This window comes from Chiloscyllium punctatum, chromosome 3 (genome assembly GCF_047496795.1).
Source record: "Chiloscyllium punctatum isolate Juve2018m chromosome 3, sChiPun1.3, whole genome shotgun sequence".
In the NCBI taxonomy this organism is placed as follows: Eukaryota; Metazoa; Chordata; class Chondrichthyes; order Orectolobiformes; family Hemiscylliidae; genus Chiloscyllium; species Chiloscyllium punctatum.
This window is the reverse complement of record NC_092741.1, coordinates 66,575,368-66,594,599: the sequence shown is the minus strand read 5'-3', so window position 1 is coordinate 66,594,599 and position 19,232 is coordinate 66,575,368. Positions and strand designations below refer to the sequence as shown.

At 40.9% G+C, this 19,232-nt stretch overlaps 1 protein-coding gene across 2 annotated transcripts in view; it reads left to right on the top strand.

Moving 5' to 3' along the window:
• me1 (malic enzyme 1, NADP(+)-dependent, cytosolic) overlaps window positions 1–19,232 on the top strand; it is a 420,143-nt gene that overhangs the window by 378,581 nt on the left and 22,330 nt on the right. For both annotated transcript variants that reach the window (XM_072554540.1, XM_072554546.1), the window contains exon 12: window positions 11,434–11,607. In XM_072554540.1, the coding sequence (XP_072410641.1) occupies window positions 11,434–11,607 (174 nt within the window). The remainder of the gene's footprint in view (window positions 1–11,433; window positions 11,608–19,232) is intronic.

The window sequence follows — 19,232 nt, the reverse complement described above, 5'->3', positions numbered from 1 at the left end:
GAGCTGGTAGTGAGCTGTCTGCACGAATTGCTGAAGGGCATTTGGTGTAGTTAAACCTACAATGCTAATAGGGAGGGTTTCCCAGGACTTTGACCCAGTGACACTGAAGGAATGACTATATTATTTCCAAATCTGGATTTTAGGTGGCATAGAAAGGAACTTTTAGGTGGTAATATACCCATGTATCTGTTGCCCTTGTCCAATGGTAGCAGTTGTGGGTTTAGAAAGTGCTGTTTCAGGAGCCTTGATGAATTTCTATGGTGCATCTTGTAGATACCCACTGCTATTACTCGGTGTTGGTGTGAATAGAGTGAATGATTTGTTTCTGGCTTTCATTTGTCTATTTACTAAGCCATTCCATTCAGTAACCAAGTAGGTCAAGCACTCATTACATCAAGGAACTCTTGCCTTTTTTAATCTAACCATTTTAAGAATACAGTCAAGTGTTATGACGAGGGATAGTAAGCTGAACCAAAACAGCCCCATTATCATGGGATTCACAACAGTGAAATTAAAACCTGCAATGACACTCCGATTAGTTCAATTGTTCGTAACCAGACTTTATGATTAAAAGATATTGGACGCCAAGTTTATAACTTCAACAAAAATTAGCAATTTTTATTAATAATATGACTTCAGTAGAAGAAAGATAAACAACAACGTAATCTAATCTAAGCCCAATCTTTGTCGATCATAAACTCCTGCTTCTTCACTGGTTGGCACAGTGAAGGAATAAATTTTAAAGAAGTAGATTAAAGAATTTTATTTGCCAGGTGGATAATCATTTCAATGAAGGATACCAAACCTTCATGAAATCCTTTGAATTGTGGTACAGACACATAAGACTGCATATTTTGCTTGAATTCTAAAGTCACTGGTCAATGCAGAGAACTTCCACAGACCTCTGGAGACTTACTTATAGCAAACATTTTGTTAATGGGCACCTATGGGACTAGGAGAATGTTGGCTGATCAAATATTCTAGTTGAACAAGAATGTAAAAGCATATGCTAAATAATAGAGAAGTATAGGGGATATAGACATCACTGTTACTCTTTTATTGACAGAATAAGTCACTTAAATAATAATGCAACTTTGCCTTCAATAAAACTTAGCAGCAGAAAATTGTCTTGCATCCTCAACTGACTATTCCAACATCGCAGATGGCGATAATATGGTAAATTTCCAGTATTTGAGTTTTACACCTTTTGATACTTTGAGAGTGCCAAAGTTTAAAACAAAATCTTCTGTATTTCCTACAGACTGAGGTTCTTTTCTCAAAACTTTTAGCAAGTTGATAACTGGAAAAGAACTAGAGAGAGCATAAATAATAAAACAGCCCCAGTCCAGAAGCATTCTAAAACAAAACTGCTTCTTGCCCAAAACCCAGTCAGCACCAATTCATTTTTACCCCTTTTCTTCACCATTATCTGTGATTGGCTGGCCAGCACTGATCCTCTCTTGATCGACTAATTCGGAATCCAATCAGCTGCCAGTCCCTGAACAAAGCGATACCTCGATGCTAGTTCATCTACAGTGTTCTTAGAGCAAGAATTAACCTGCACTACCTTTCCAGGCCAATTCCGAATTACAAGCACCGGTCATTCATTCTCTTTTTAAAACAAGCTATATTGGAAGTCCAATTTTCAGCTTCAACTCCATTTCAAACCAAAACTTGGAAAAATAAAAGTGATGGTCTCAATAAAAGAAAAAGTTCAAGTATACATACGTGCATCATAAAGAACAGATGTCAGGAGTACAAGGATGACAGATGTCTATCTCTCATTTTTATTTTCTTATAATCTCTTTGCGGGGTGGGGTAGGGAAGCAAGAAAAGTCATAACTCTGTCCTCATGCCTCTCTCGCTTTCAGTTATGCTGTGCCTCTCCCCGGGATGTGTGATGTTGACATTGGATATCTAAAATGTGAAGTTTCTTTTAAAACAATCTAATACCATTACTCTTTTTTTTATTGGGAGAGAAAAAAGCTTGTCTGTAATAATTTTCAGTAGTTAGTGGCATTATGGACTTAACACATCTGCATGTGGTCCAGTGCCTAGATGTGCTGACTGCTTATTTGCTGCAATTAGACTGTAAACTGTGCTAGCTGTAGCTACAGGATTCTCTTCCTAAATCTGTTTCTTCATTTAGCTCACTTCCTTTAAGACTCAATGTATATCCTAAATCTTTGTCCATGTTTTTGGTCACCCTAACTCTGTAATTTTATTTATCCCTCTGTGGGCATGTGAACATCTCTGGCAAGGCCAGCATGTGTTGCCCACCCTGAATTGCCCCTGAGAAGGGCACTGTACTCCTTTCAAACCCATGACTATTTCGATCTAGAAGGGCAAGAGCAGCACATAACTGGGACCACCACGAACAAGTTCATAACCAAGCCATTCACCTTGGAAATCAATTGCTATTCCTTTTTGATTTTTTTTCTGTTTGATCCAATAAGAAAGCAATGTATTTTCAAGGCAGGATAGTGTGCAGCATGGAGGTTTTAGGCTTGGAAGGTGCTGTAGAAACATGCTTAGTGATTTGCTGCAGCCCGTCTTGAATATATTACTACTGTATGGCAGTGGCGGGATGAGTAAGTTTTTAAGTGAGTGAATGGAGTGCCAATCAAGCAATCTGTAAAGGTTTTGAGTTGTATCAGTGTTTTTCATACAAGCAAGGAACAATAGTAGTCCATTTGGCCCTTCATGCCTCTACTACTGTTCATTGAGGTCATGGCTGATCTGATTTTCACCTCAACGCTGTATTTCTTGGTAATCAAGAATATACACTAGACCAGGTAAAAGTACATTAGCGAACAAGGTAGGTATTTCTGACAATCGACAAATTTCATGGTCACCTTTTAGACTTTTGACTACTGAGGTGTATTTTTTAAAAATTGAATTTGAATTCAACCATCAGCTGTGGGGCCATCATAACCACCAACCACCCAACACCCCTGTCCATCCATACATCCCTCTGTGCCGGGAGGCCTAGGCTCAAGTCGCACCTGCTCCAGAGTTGTGTAATGGCATATCTGAACAGGCTGATTTGAAAATGTCTATATTTTAGTGGTTTTGTGGCACAGTGGTAGTGTCCCTATCTTTGAAGCAGGTGGCCCAAATTCAAGTCCCAGCTACTTCAGAGGTGTGTCATAACATGTCTGAATGGGTTGCTTAAAAGTATTGACCTTCAGGAAACTGAAGTCCTCGGATAGAGATAATTGACTCCAACAACTACAAGTTTTATGGTTGTGCCAAGTATGTCTCTAACCAGGAGCTGTTTTCCACCTAATTCTCATTGATTTCAATTTTGGTAGGAACTTCCAATACCCCCTACTATCCCCAGTCCTGATGTTGAGAGGAGTCACTCACGCCTAGGTCATGCGTTAGCATCTCGTTCATATTGGAACTGGAGCTGTAATGAGGTCAGGAGCTGAATGGCTGTGCAGGAATGCTGAGCATTTATCTAATCTGTTAGTTATGTGATCAGTCAATTCTAATTAAATCCCACTCCCAGCTCCAGCCCAACACGAGGTCCTAGCTCCTATCCCTGCTGTGTTTTCACCGTCATCCCGCTCCCCACCCCCCCCCCCCCCCCCCAGCTCTTCCAAGGACGCCTACCTTGAAGTTCTCCTCCTCTCTCTCTAACTAAATTCCCCTTTCTTTGGCTCAGTGCCATTTTTTTGTTCATTATATTCTTTCCATACATCAGGCCCTATAGAAATGTAACTTTTTAACGTGGGATTGTCTAAGAGATCAATTAGGATTGCACTTTCACACGTACCACATCAATGCTGACACAGGTTGGTTTCAATGGCGCACCATTGGACAATGTGTTACTTATAAAAACCAGCAGATACCAGTGCAAAAAAGGAGAAGGTAATTTTGTACTGGGCATGTTGGAAAAGGGAAGGATTGTTAAAGGAAGGAATTACGTACATGTGCTGTCTTTGCAATGTCTCTGAGATGCTTCATATCCAGTGAATTGCTATTGAAGTCCAGTTACTATTATGGTGCATCCAAATTTAGGAACCATTTTGCAGACCAGTTTCCACAGCTAACTAATTAAGTTAGTCTGTTTGTGTGATGACTAGGACAAGATGTTGAGTGAGACAAAAAAAAGACCTCTTGACCATGTCGTGTTCCCTCAGTACTGCAATGAAAGAAGGTTGTGAAATGACTACTAGACCCTACACCACAACATTGTCCAAACCAGCTCTACTCACCCCCACCCCATCCCAACCACCACAATTGGTCTATCTCTCCCTCTTATTTCACCATATCTCTTCCTTCCTCAAAATGTTTCTTAAAATCTCTATCTGTCAAAACATTCATCTTAATGTCGCTTATGTGATTTGATAGTGCATTTTGTTCTATAACATTCCTGTGTGGGATTGTGTATTAAATTTTGCAGAAATGCAAGTTGTTAAGCAATTCTGAATTGAGGGAAAGATTGTAGAGCATGAAATCAGTTATGTTGACACTTTGTCAGAGAGAGAAATGGAGATGTTTGCTGCTTGTGCATTCTCTCTGAATGTATAAGGATGAAAAATGATGGCAAGAAAGTGAGCAAAGTTCCAGCTGTATTCAATCCAAATAGCTCATAAAATGCTGCATTTTAAAATTGTTTTTGTAGCAATAATTTAAGAGATTCTTAAATTTTATGACTACTCCCCTACAAGAAAAGGTCAATTTGTGCCCAACTCTTCCAAGCCGACCTAGTAGAGAAGGACGTGTAAGTGTAACTAGCTTATCAAACTAGCAGCAGTTTTCCCCAGAAGAAATTCTCTAAATCTTTTGAATTACATAGTTCATAGTCCTGGAGAAAAATGGATCTAGTCTGCTGCTTCTTCACAGGAGGCCCACTCTATTTGTGATTACATTTTGGAAAATAATTTCTTTGAAAATGCCAGGGTAGACTTTTATTTTGTCTTCACCGATTTGAGTGGAAACTTGTAGCTCAATACCAGTACATGAGAAAAGCTGACACTCATTCTACTGAAATGGAACCCATGTGAGTTCTGTATTGAGCAAATAATCCATTGTGCTGGCTTTATAGGAAAGAATGTATAACTGCAATTAATTTGTCACACCTGGCAAATTTTTCCACTTACTGAAAATCTAACCACTTGCATGTTAATGATTTATGAAAACAGCATATTATGAAAACAGCAACCAAATGCAAGATTAATAAAAAGGATAAAGTTTTGCAGAATCTCAAATAAAGATATGCTCCTTCAAGATTTGACCAGCTGATCACAATCATAGTCACAAACTAGGCTGGTAGCTTTGCATCAGAACTTTTCAGTTTATTTTTGTTCTGTGCAAGAAATTCAGCTTTAACATCCCAGGAGGTTTCCTTCAATTCCTGTTCAGAATCATGGTAAGGAATAGAAAACAATGCACTTTTCAACTTTGTTTATGATGTAACTTTTATTTATGTTTGTTCATGGTATGTGATCATCACAGGCTGGACCAGCACTTATTTCCAATCTGCAGCTGTCCCAGGGAGGCTGCTGGTTAGCTCCCACCTTGAACTCCTGTTCTTGTGATATATGGGCACTGAAAGTGGTGTTAGGGAGGGAGCTTCAGGAATGTGACCCAGTGACAGTGAAGGAGCTGAAATATACTTCAATGGTGACATAGGAGGGGAGCTTGCAGGTCATGATGTTCCCATATATCTGCTTGTCCTTCTAGGTGGTGGAGATTGAGAGTGTGAAAGGTGCGATAATGCATCTTTGTAGGTGGCATACACTGCTACCACTGTGCATCAGTGATAAAGGGAATACATGTTGAAGCTGGTGATTTGGGTGTCAGTCATGTGGGCTTGTTTATCCTGAATGACATCAAGCTCCTTCAGCACTGCTGGAGTTGCACTCATCAGACAAGTGGAGAGCATTCCATCACACACACGGTGTATGCCTTGTGGACAGACCTCTTGGATTCAGTAGGTACGTTATGCATTGCAGGTTTCTCATTCTCTGACCTGCTCCTTGGACACCATATGTAATGGCTGGTCCAGTTGCTTTCTGGAGAGATTCATTGCGATCAGTCTGAAGAATGGGACACAGACAGCCTAACCCAGGGCACCTCACACCTTCAATGTATTATCTGAGCTGACATGGCATCTCTTGTTAAAGTTCACTTGAGAATGTAACTTTTAAAAAAAAAAAAAGTTCTGGGGTTTACATTATGAAAGAACTGAAACCAAAATGGTCATCCTAAAAGATGACCGACTTAACAAACAATCCAGGTCTTTTTCAATGTATAATATCAGTTACATTTATGCTATACATTCTGTGTCTTATGATCTTATACTCCACAATCACCTGATGGAGCAGCACTCTCAAAACTAGTGCTTCCAGATAAACCTGTTGGACTATAATCTGGTGTTGTGTGATTTTGAACAATGCAAATGAACCATGCAATGCCGGAATGCACCTGAACTTTGATCAGAGGTTTTGTTTCAATTTATAAATGCCTTCGTAGTGCATAAACTTATTTACATAAAGGTGTTGCACTTAAATAAACCCACTGCAAATGTGTCTGTAAATCGCTAGCAATGAGAAACAAAAAGTAAAGCTTGACAGGCAAAGGACAGTTCTATTTGTGCATGACAAGTATTTGAGAAAAGGGTGGAATGATCGCCCAAAAATCAGATTCATAATCTACAAAAACGCCCAATCAGTAGTTTGGTTACTGTTGCAGGTTGTTTGTAACAGCAACATCAGCCAAATGTTCGTTCACTCACACACTTCACTCTGTCTCTCATTCTCTCACACACACACACACACACACACACACACACACACACAGAGACACTCATTCTCTATGGCTCATTCGCGCTGTGGCTTGTTTGTGCTCTCGTTCTAGCTCGTGCTCTGTCTCATTCTCTCACTTACTCACTCTCTTGCTTGTTCTCTGTCTCGTGCTCTCTGTCGCACTCGCGCTCTCTCTCATGCTCTTTGTCTCAAACAGACAACATACCCCACCTCTCAATTTTTTCACTGGGCTTCTTGATTGTACAACGTGCCTAGCAGAAGTACACAGGTAGCTATTTATTAATACAGTCTGAAATCCAGCATCACCTGATCCATTTCTTCACTCCTTCAGTTTTGACAAGCAGTGAATAGCCTGAACATCTGAAGGCTAGTACAGGAGCAGACTGGTGCTTTTCTGTGGGGATGAGAGTTTCAGGATTATTCCTCCTCATTTGGGAAAAAATAGTGACTGGCAATTGGGTGAACCCACAATAATTTTACCAAATTCTTTCCCCCAAAGGTCCCTTTTTAAGAGCTATTGATCAAGCCACCAAATACATGTCTATTTGCACCATTTTACACCACCACACATGTCACATGAGAGTCCATATTCTACTAGTCCCAATCCTCCATGCTCTGGAAAACACACAGGAACTAGCTGCTTTCTCCTTTTGGCCTGTTCCACTGTAAATGCCTGGCCTTGGGCACTGTAGGTAAAGGATGCAATCTTTGCCACCGGCACTTGGAAAAGAAAGAGAAAAGTGGATGATAATGAACAGGAGAGAAATGTTGAGTACACACGGGAGGGTTGGTTTCAGCGAAGCTCTGAAGTGTAATGGAAATAAGGATGTCTGTCCTTGCATTGTCGGTGAATATGGAGTTTGATTGCAGCATTCAAACATAAGATTGATAGTTCAATGTTAGGTAAGGGTATTAAAGGCAGACACATGAACTTGTGTATAGAATAGCCATGATCCCAATGATTGCCAACAGGTTTGAGGGATCAGGGGACAGAGTGGGATTGGAAGTTTGGAGGTGTAACACCAGAGGAAGGAGCTTTCACAGGGATGGAAGGGAGCAAAATGGTTAGATGTAACATGGAATAGGGCAATGCTGATGAATTAAGAGCGTTAGGTGACAAGTGGCTTCTACTGTGATCTGGATTTTGAGGCAGTGAAATGTTGAGAACTGAAATGCTGGTGTTAAAGTCAATGTCACTGTTGATTCGTTTATTTGATCTACTAAATACTAAGCTAACATATTTCACTTTTAGAAAGCACTCAGGGTGGAGTATTTGCAGGCATGGAATAATCTAACAATTAGCAAGAAAGCTGAGAGAATCATGTGAGGTCAGCAGTAAGGAGCTTCCTGCTGTCAAGAGCTAGATTTCCCAATTTCCAAGCAAGTGTGCACTGGCCAGATGAGATCCTGCTAGTGAGGAGCAAGAGGCTTATTTGCATGCATTATTCTCATTATGACATTACCTTGTTTCATTGAATGGCAGTTCCCCATAGTCACGCATGTCTGATCAAAAACGAGAAGGCAACTGTTTCTGATATGAAAGTTAGAGCGGTAACTTGGCACCTTCAGCTCAGCTTGCCATTCCAGCCATCCATTAGTCGTTAACATCTCGGGCACATTCCATGGGTAGCAAATGTCTGCAAACCACCCCCGCCACCATTCATTCAAGACCTCCAGGTCTCTGTCAGTAAAACAGGTTTAATTGCTTCCCCCCCCCCCCCCCCCGCAACGAACAAATTAAATCGACCACGCAGGACAACTATGGACTGCCAGTGCTTGATCGGGTGCATGGCTGGTCTTTAAAGATGGTACCGGTACCAGGAAACGTTAATGGACTTGGCAATGGCTAGTACTTCTGCCTGTAACAAGTAGGAGAATAGACACACGAGAATACCATTAACCCTGCGGAATACAGGGTTAATGGTAGGGTTCTTAGTCAGGTGGAGGAACAGAGGGATCTTGGGGTCTATGTACATAGATCTTTGAAAGTTGCCACTCAGGTGGATAGAGTTTGTAAGAAGGCCTATGGAGTATTATCGTTCATTAGCAGAGGGATTGAATTCAAGAGTCGTGAAGTGATGTTGCAGCTGTACAGGACTTTGGTTAGGCCACAGTTGGAGTACTGTGTGCAGTTCTGGTCGCCTCACTTTAGGAAAGATGTGGAAGCTTTGGAGAGGGTGCAGAGAAGATTTACCAGAATGTTGCCTGGAATGGAGAATAGGTCGTACGAGGATAGGTTGAGAGTTCTCGGCCTTTTCTCGTTGGAACGGCGAAGGATGAGAGGTGACTTGATAGAGGTTTATAAGATGATCAGAGGAATAGATAGAGTAGACAGTCAGAAACTTTTTCCCCGGGTACAACAGAGTGTTACAAGGGGACATAAATTTAAGGTGAAGGGTGGAAGGTATAGGGGAGATGTCAGGGGTGGGTTCTTTACCCAGAGAGTGGTGGGGGCATGGAATGCGCTGCCCGTGGGAGTGGTAGAGTCAGAATCATTGGTGACCTTTAAGCAGCATTTGGATAGGTACATGGATGGGTGCTTAATCTAGGATAGAAGTTTGGCACAACATCGTGGGCCGAAGGGCCTGTTCTGTGCTGTATTGTTCTATGTTCTATGCCATCTGGGCATGGGTAACAAGGTAAGTTTAGCATGAATGTTTGGTGGGTCAGGGGTGGGGGGGGGGTGGAGAGGGAAGGGGATGTAAAAAGAAACCCACTGGGGCTTGTGGAGAGAAAACCTCCAAGAAAGGCACAGCAATTTCCAATATTTTGCAATGTCAGGTGATTGCAACTTAACCAGACTGCTTAATGTGCAGTGTAAAGTGATAATGTTTACTGTGCAACCATATCCCCAGACCTTTAGAAATGCATCTAAAAGTTTGTCCATCAGTATTTGTATTTGCCTTTCTATGCTGTTTGAGGTTAACTATAAAACTCTAGTATAAATGATGATCTGTATACCACAGTATATAACTTGCAAATGCTGTATTATTACCTGTTTATGCATATCACAGCTAAGCTGGAGTTTTTGTGCCCTGGATCTGTTTTCTTTTATTCAATTAGTCAACTTCTGCCAATTTGCTGGGTTGCCATATTCAGCTGCAGCATAATACTACAGTCTGAAAGAGTAGCATATTTGTAGGAGAATGGATAAAGCAATACTTCTACTGTAAAGAAAAGCATTGTTTATATCTTCTGAAAATTTATTCAGTTGAACATAAATTTCATAATTTAAGCAAGAAATATTTGCCTTGTTGAGGGTAAATTTTAAGTGTAGATAAAATCCCTTTTATAAATATCTATGCTTAAGCAGTAGAACTCATGTTTTTGATCAGAGCAAATAGATTTCTTCATGGAAAAACAAGTCCCTGAACTATAGGATGTATATGATTACTAACGTGGTGGAAAAAGTTGGCTCTGGTATTCTGTAGGGAAACATGCTTTATATTTGTGGTGATTATTTTGCTAACATTAATGAATGAAGGAAAATGTACCTCATGATGCCTGGAATTTAATTACAGTTATAATGCAGGTGTATTTAAACTGGCAATACTGTGTGCCTCTTTATGTAATTGCAAGGACCAGTTTCAATGAATAAATCATTATTTCTAAAACCCTTTTGGAGCCCTAGTTTAAAGACTGGGATGTTTTGTGAGTAATGTTGATGACCCTTACCACTTGTGTGGGATGCTTTGGAAATGGCTGGCATGTAACCTTGCTAAATTTGTGTCCTAATGAAAAGCTACAGAATAAATGTATTTCTGAATGACACTGAAGGTTTTCTGTCCAAGCGAGAGCCTAAACAGGCTCCTTGCAATGCCTGTTGTTGTACAGTTTGAGTGGCCACACAGGGATTGGAATGTTTGTTCTTTTCAGCAGACTGAGCTGCAAGTAATCCAGGATGCATATGTAGGCATCTCCTTTCTCAGCGTTAATTTCCATGCCAGCAGTCTTTCAAGATGATTGCAGTGAAATTTGAACCTGTTAGAGTGAAAAGGCCAATTCTGTCTTGAAGTTGGTAAGGTACTCCAGATATGTGGGATATGTCCCATTTGTTCAATAAATTTTCTGTCAAGGAAGAAAGGGTTCAAATTTCTACCTGATTTCCATATCTGCCATGCCCACTCTCCCTTGCTATGCGTTAGGTCGGGGTCTGGGCATCCTGGGAATTGTGCTCTCAATAAACCTCCGGTAGAATTTGAGCCAGTAAAGAAGAGTTATGACTGACACCATAGAGCTTCACCAGATAATTGGCCTATCTATGACCTTCCCCCAAGTAGCAACTTCTTTCACTGAAAGCAGAAGATCAGAAAAGGAAAATGACCTTTGAGATCCCCCGAACTTCCTGTCCACTAAAAAAGCTCTGATGTTCCAATGCGCTCAGCATCTAGGCTCTGCAGTTAACCTGGTGCTGGGATTTGGGACTGGATCACTGTCACTGATTTGGGGCAATAGTATTCATAGTCGTGTGAAACTTTTTTGAAAATTTTAGAAGCTCAAATATGTGAAAGAAAAATAGTTAGCCAATTATTCATGTGATCTTTCTTCTCTACTTCATTTTTTTTTGTTTGTAATCATGATTAAAAATATGATCTAGCCTTGGTCATACAATTTCCAAATCATTTTATCTCTTTTTTGCCTTTTTCTGTTGCAGGGCCAAGCTATTTTTGCAAGTGGGAGTCCTTTCGACCCAGTTACCTTGGAAGATGGGCGTGTGTTGTATCCTGGCCAGGGTAACAATGCTTATATTTTCCCAGGAGTTGCACTTGGGGTTGTAGCCTGTCGCGTGAGGCACATCCATGATGAAATTTTTCTTATTGCAGCAGAGGTAATGTGTTCCTTGTTCAATTTGTTTATAGACTATAACATTAGTGCTGTGGAGATAGCAAAATGATTAATAAATAAAGATGATCTCCAGCATCTGCAGTTCTTTGTTTATTGTTCAAATACAAAAGGTGTACAGTTTGTTGTCTGCGCACTCCATCTTCAGCACAGTATGTCTGCTCTTTATTGGATTACTGTGGAACAATGATTTAATGAACTGCATTTCTTAATTTCAATAAGTGCAGTATAACAGTTGAGCCCCCATGCTGCTTTTCCCTGAATTATAGGGAGACAGCCTTAATTTCAAATAAGGTAGCATTTCTATAGTGTTTAAGGCTCTATTTTGAATGTGTGATCAACAGACTGGAACTGTATTTTTCCCCAAGAGATTTGCCAATGTTGTTTTGTATTGCGTGCTATATGATTTAGTGACTTATTGATGGGTTTGCTACTACATCTAGCAATCTGGTTCACCCTGTGCTTTAGTCTAAGAGGAACAAAAACAGGGTAAAGAATAGGGTAAATAATCCGCTTAAAAAGGCATGCAACCAGTCTTGTACCTGCAAAATTAAATGCACGATATAACATGTCTCATTACTTTGTTTTCATATAGTACTGTAAATTATTGAATGAATGATTGAACTCATTTACGGCATGGTGGCTCAGTGGTTAGCACTGCTGCCTCACAGTGCCAGGGACCCAGGTTTGATTCATGCCTTGGGTGACTGACTGTGCAAACTCCACACATTCTCCCTGTGTCTGCGTGGGTTTCTTACGCATGCTCCGGTTTCCTCCCACAGTCCAAAGATGTGCAGGTTAGGTGAATTGGTCATGCTAAATTGCCTGTAGTCAGGTAGGAATATGGGGAATGGGTCTGGGAAGGTTACTCTTCTTAGGGTCGGTATGGACTTGTTGAGTCGAAGGGCCTGTTTCAATACTGTAGGGAATCTAAGCTAATTTAATAATCATTTACAATGTCTGTGAGGCAGCCCTGGATGTTACGTGTTAGTCTTCAGAGATCCTTTTTGTTCATCACCACAGAATGTGACGTTTTGGCACTCCTCAGTGTTAACCGATTCAGACCCAAATACAAATGGACTAACACAAACAATGGAGGAAGTTTGTTTGTAATAGTTTGTTTCTGTGGTTAACAGTAAATTGACATACTTGTGGCTAGCAACACGGTAATAGTTTTGAAAGTAGGCTTTTCTCTCTCATTTGTTGGAGAATATTTCCAAATACATAAAACAGAACTTCTGGTGCATTTCCAATCTTATAATATGTGAGGTGTTTATCTTTGTAGCTTTCCATTTGAAGGGTAATAGACTTTAGAACAAGTAATACGTTGCAGTGCAATATCCGACATCCTTCATTTTATTTTTTAAGGTCAGCTTCATCCAAAATAAGCATCAAACTAATTCTAAGCAAACAGTATGTCATGGCATGGTTCCCCCCCTGCTGTTCAGTTAAATGTAGCATGATATTTCAGGGTTGGGAGTTCAAAGATGATAAGGTGTCAGTGTTTGCAGCCTCCATGATAAGAGGTTTTGGGATAGCTTGCTAGAACAGACTTTTTTACTTGAGTGTTGCCTGTTTTATTTCTAATGCTTTATTCATATCCCTATTGTTAGCACTTCCTTGTTTGACACCCAGGCAGAGTAAGTGGGGAATGCAATTAGAAAGGGGTAGTCCAGTTTCCACAAAGTTATGATCTCAACTGATGGTATCCAATCGCTGAGTGAGACCTGGCGTGATCGAACATAAGCTTTATTTTTGTAATTTGTTTACAAATTTGCGGTTGTCAGTCACTGAACACAGTCACAAGAAACTGCCAATTAACAAAAGAACCTCATATAGAGAACACACATTACATTATACTGTACAAGAATCATTTAAAATGGTTTTATAACAATAATAAAAATGAAGATTCAACTCTTTACTCTCAACAACAATCTTACAGATAGGCAACCCTCAATGAACGGTCACCCCGCTTCAACTTAAAGGTTTGTGCTCAGTGGGCATGGCTGTAATTGCTTTTCAGCAAACAATCGCTGCTAATTCTTCAGTCCGTGTCTGCTGCTGAGACCTTTAAACAAATTAATCAAGCGGCTCATTTATTTCTTAATTTTGGGTCCTTTAAACTCCTTTTCCCGAAACAGAAGGCAGTGGAACTTTTGTCTTACTGATATTTAAGCCAGTCAGGATTGATTTCCATCAGCTCTAACTGTACTGCTTCTCCCTCCGAAAGGCCCATGCACGTTACCTGACCACCTTTGTGCTTTTGTCTTTTCTAAGGAACTTGTTTCTGTCTCTACCTTCCTATGTCATAGGACTCTGTTGCTAAGAGACAAGAACCTATGTTACGTTGCCTTTGCTTCCAAGGCACTGAACTCAATGGTTTTAAAAGCTTTATTGAGATATATGCAAATGAATTTCCAGACAGCCCAGAACCATTCACAGAACTCAATATGAAACTAAAACTATCTTTCCATTGCTAATGCTTTCTAAAACACAGATCACTCTTCCTTCAACACTATTACCCTGTATCCCCTCCAGATTGATCTCAAAACTCCTGAGACCTTGCTCTCAGCTCTGCCCCCGCAACTGGATCTTCAGCTTCATGGTCCATAGACTGCAATTGGCAAAGGTAGACAACTGCACCTCCTCCATGACAACCCTTGGAGACCCCCAAGCATGTGTTCTCAGCCCCCTACTGTACTCCCTGTACATCCACAACTGTATAGCCAAATTCCGAATGAACCCCATCTACAAGTTAGCTGACGAGATTGCTGTGGTATCGAACATTGATGAGTCAGAATACAGAAAGGAGATAGAGGGCTTAGAGTCATAATGCAATGATAACCTCTCTCTCGATGTCGGCAAAACATAAGAACTGATCATTCCCTTCAGGAAGAGAGGAGGAGGAGGACACAGCCCCATTGACATTAACAGAGCAGTGATGGGGTTGAGAGCATCAAATTCCCAGGAATGACGATAACAGACCACCGGTCCTGGACTTCCCACATAGAAGCAACGGTCAAGAAGGCGCAACGCCGCTTGTCCTCAGGTGGCTTAGGAAATTTGGCATGTCAACAAAGTCCTTTGCCAACTTTTACAGATGCACCATAGAAAGCATTCCATATTGGTGCATAACGGCCTGGTGCAGCAACTGCGCTGCTTCAGACTGTAAGAAACTATGGAAGGTGTGCACAACCCAGGACAATATGTAAGTCAACCTCTCCTCCACAGACTATATTTACACTTCACATTGCCACAAAAGGTTGCCAACATCATCCAAGACCCTGGTAATGCTCTCCTACAACCTTTTCCAACAGGCAGAACTTACAGAAGCTTGAACTTTCACACCAACAAGTTCAAGAATAGCTTCCCTACTGTTGTTAGTGTGATAAATGGAGTCTCTAACTTCAAATAATGTTGAAGTTGCTTTGTGCGCCACCTGTGCAGCTGTAACTTTGTATGTCTCACTCTGTCTAAGCACCCTATGATCTGCATGTCCTTGTTCGCTATGATCTGCCTGTACTGCTTGCAAAACAAAGCTGTTCACTGCACTGAGGTACACGTGGCTACAATAAATCAAATCAAATCAGGTCTGATGTGCTGTGGAATTTTATAATTGCAACTCCCGCAACACACAAATGGAGTTGAAAACCATTATTTTTGGGTTGAAGCAACTTAATAAATCAAAATTCACTAGACTCAGGATATCCAACTTGTGTGTCAGCAGTTGAAAAGTAGGTACTTCGCTAATAAGGCGGTTAACTTCATCACTTCCCTTATAAGCAGCATTGATAGTCTCAGACTATTTTCCTGGTGAAATAAAAGTTTTTAAAATGCCAAAACAATTAGTCTCAGGGATATTTAAGCATAACTCAACATCTCAGCTGGTTCTGATCAAATGTTACATCTGAAATGTTTAACCAACTCTTCTCGTGCCAATAGATGGTGACCCTGATGTGTGTGTGTGTCATTTTATTCCATCAATAAAATGTAAATTGTATCAATATAAAGTCTTTCTGAAGTTTCAGAAATTTGACGATTAGTTTGGCTGATGGGCCAGCAGGTTTGTCTGTTATTTTCCACATATTCAATGCTGAGATTGGTAGTGCAAGTCAGTTTGCCCATGACTTTAAGTGGGTTGCAGTTCCAAGTCAGTATTGTAGTAACAGTCTACCTCTGAACTGTTGCATTTGTGCTCAGTGGAGATGGTTGGGAAGCGCATTGCACTTGTCTGCCTCTGAGTTTCAGCAGGATCTACTGAGAAATGGTTCACACTAGCTCTCTGTTCTCATATCTAGGTGGTTCTGGATGGGGGCTGTTGTTGGAGGGGGGGTTGCGGTGGGTGGATGGCAGGACAGCTAAGAAAATATGGTAATGAGTGTGCTTTTTTTGTTTTTGGAAGAAAGCTGTTGGAGAATTCAAGTAGTATTAAGTTCAGTTAAGTCTGTAGATAATTGCTGTAAGAGATATGGACACAAGTAATTAATCCCTGATTAGTCTAACTTCAGACTCAACAGATAAAGGGACAGTAATGAGAAGGGGTAGTGCTCAATGCAGGATTGAGGGTGTTTTCCTTGTGTGCTATATATGGAACAAAGGAAATGAGCTTGCAGCGCAGATTGAAATTGATAGTACAGTGTTATGGGTGTCATGGTGACATATCGACAAGGTTACCAGGACAGGGATCTAAATATCCAAAGATACCTTTCCTGTTGAAAGGATAGGTAGATGGGTAAAGGGGCGGGATTGCCTTGTTAGTTAAAAACGAAATTAAATTGATTCGCAAAAAGCTATAGTCGGAAGGCATCGAATCTGTGTGGATGGAGTTGAGGAACTGCAACAGGAAAAAAGACTCTGGGAGTTGTGTACAAGCTACCTAGCAGTAGGATATGGGGCGGAAAAAAACCAGGAGTTAGACAAGACATGTAAGAAGGGCACTACTACAATAATCATGGAGGACTTCAATATGCATTATTGGAGTCAGAGGGTCCCAGAGGTTTGGAAAATAGCAATTGTAACACCCTAATGTCCAAAGATATGCTAGATCATGTCCAGGGATGTGCAGGTTAGGTGACTTGCACAAGGACTTTGACAGGCTAGGAGAGTGGGCAAATAAGTTGCAGATGGAATGTAATCTGGGAAAGTGTGAGATTATGCACTTTGATAAGAAGCGTAGCGGTGTAGACTGTTTGTTTGTTTTTTCTAATTGGGGGAAGTCTTCAGAAATCTGAAGCACAAGGGGACTTGGGAGTCCTAGTTCAGGGGACACATGCGCGTTCACTTGGAAGGTAGGAAGGCAAAAGCAATGTTAACATTCACTTAAAGTGGACTAGAGTACAAGAGCTGAGGCTGAAGATTTACACACCATTTGGAATATTCTGAGCAGTTTTGGCCCCTGTATCTAAGGCAGAATGTTCTGGTGGTGGGAGTCCAGAGGAGATTTAGAAAAATGATCACTGGGATGAAGGGATTCACATATGAGGAGCAGTTGAGGCTTCTGGATCTGTACTCTGTGGCGTTTAGAAGGTTGAGGGAAATATGATTGAAACTTAGGCCTAGATAGAGTGGATGTGATGAAGGTGTTTCCACTTCTCGGAGAAACTAGGACTCTAGAACACAGCCTTAGAATGAAGGGACAACCTGTTAGAACTGAGGTGAGAAAGAATTTCTTGAGGTGAATCTGTAGACCTTATTGCCACAAAAAACTGTGGAGGTCAAGTCACAGAGCTTATTTAAGTTAGAGATAGGTTCTTGATTAGTAAGAAGATCAAAGATTATGGGAAGAAGTCAAGATTAGAGTGGTGCTGGAAAAACACAGCAGGTCAGGCAGCATTCGAGGAGCAGGTAAATCGGCATTTCGGGCAAAAGCCCGTCATCAGGAATGAAGCGGAAGAGTGGGACTGAAAAATTTATCAGCCGTGATTGAATGGTTTAGCAGACTCGATGAGCCAAATGGCCTAATTCTACCGATTTATATTTTGTGGTCTGATGCAGCCAGCTAAAATATATTATGAAAACTATGTAAATCTTGGCTGAATGACTCAAGTTATGCAATATTGTCTTATACATGAATAGATTTATTGAAAGGTTTTGATTTACTAATTGAATGATACATTTTTCAATGTACATAGGAATTTGTGCACATGTTCATCATTATATAGTTTGCAGCAGAGAGAGTTCAGCTTCTATAGTAGCTCTAAAATTAGTTTTCTGTATTTGTGTGACTAATATCCATTATTTATATATATAAGCAAAATGGTGATTGTCAACGATTATTAAACTTTATATAATTGTTCACATTTACTCCTTTGTGTAGTTGAGTAAAGAGAAGCTTAATTCATTAAACCCAGTCAGGAAGTGCCAATCAATGATGAAAACTGATTCCTAAATCATTCAAATGGATAAAAATATTCTGAATGAACCAACCCAAATCTACAAAACTGAGTAATCCAATAACTCGAGCATCTCTGACCTAATTTATCATGTTTTGTCTGTAAACACCACCACAGATAATCAATTATGTTACATAACATAGTTGTGTAATGAATTTGACTGCAATTCGTTCAAGTTGTTTAGGCTTTTAAGGGAAGGGCCCAGGTAAAGTTTTGGGAACCCAGATTCAAATCCTGCCATGACCAATGTGGAATTTGGAATCAACAAAAAAAAGTTTGGAATTAAGCATCTACTGATGACCATGAAACCATTGTCCATTGTCTGAAAAACCCATATGTCTCGCTAATGCCTGCCATCTTCACCTGGTCAGACCTGCATGTGACTCCAGGCCCCATTGACTCATATGCCCGTCAGTTGTACGAATTGTTACAGAGTTTCAAAGAAGTGAAACTGGACGATAACCTCTCATCGACCTAGTCACCAGAAAAGATAACAACAGAAACAGCCCTGTCAACCCTGCAGAGTCCTCCTTCCTTAACGTCTGGGAGCTAGTGCAGAAATTGACAGAACTTTATCAGATTAGTCAAGCGACAGCCTGATGTAGTCATACTCACGGGATCATACCTTACAGACAATATCCCAGACGCCCACCATCACCATCCCTGGATATGTCCTGTCCCACCATCAGGACATACCCAGCAGAGGTGGCAGCACAGTGGTATACAGACTGGAGGTAGTTGCCCTGGGAGCCCCCAACATTGACTTTGACTTTGGACCACATGACCACCTGCTGATTACCATGTTCCATCCTCCCTCAGCTGATGAATCGGTACTCCCTCATGTTCAGCAACGCTTAGAGAGTGCGGAGCATGGCAATGGCATAAAATATACTCTGGGTGGGGGATTCCAACATCCTCCACCGAGTGGCTCAGCAGTAGCAACAACGATTGAGCTGGTTGGGTCCTAAAGGATATAATTGCTATACTGGGCTGTGGCAGGTTGTGAGGGAAAAGTACTCTTGACCTCCTCTTTACCAGTCTGCCAGCTGCAGATGTATTTGTCCATGACAGTATCGGTAGGAGTGACCTCCGCACAGTCCTTCTGGAGACAAAGCCACACCTTCACATTGAGAGCAACCTCCATCATGTTGTATGACATTATTCACCATCCTAAATGGGACAGACTTTGCACAGATCTAGCAACTCAAGACTAGGCATT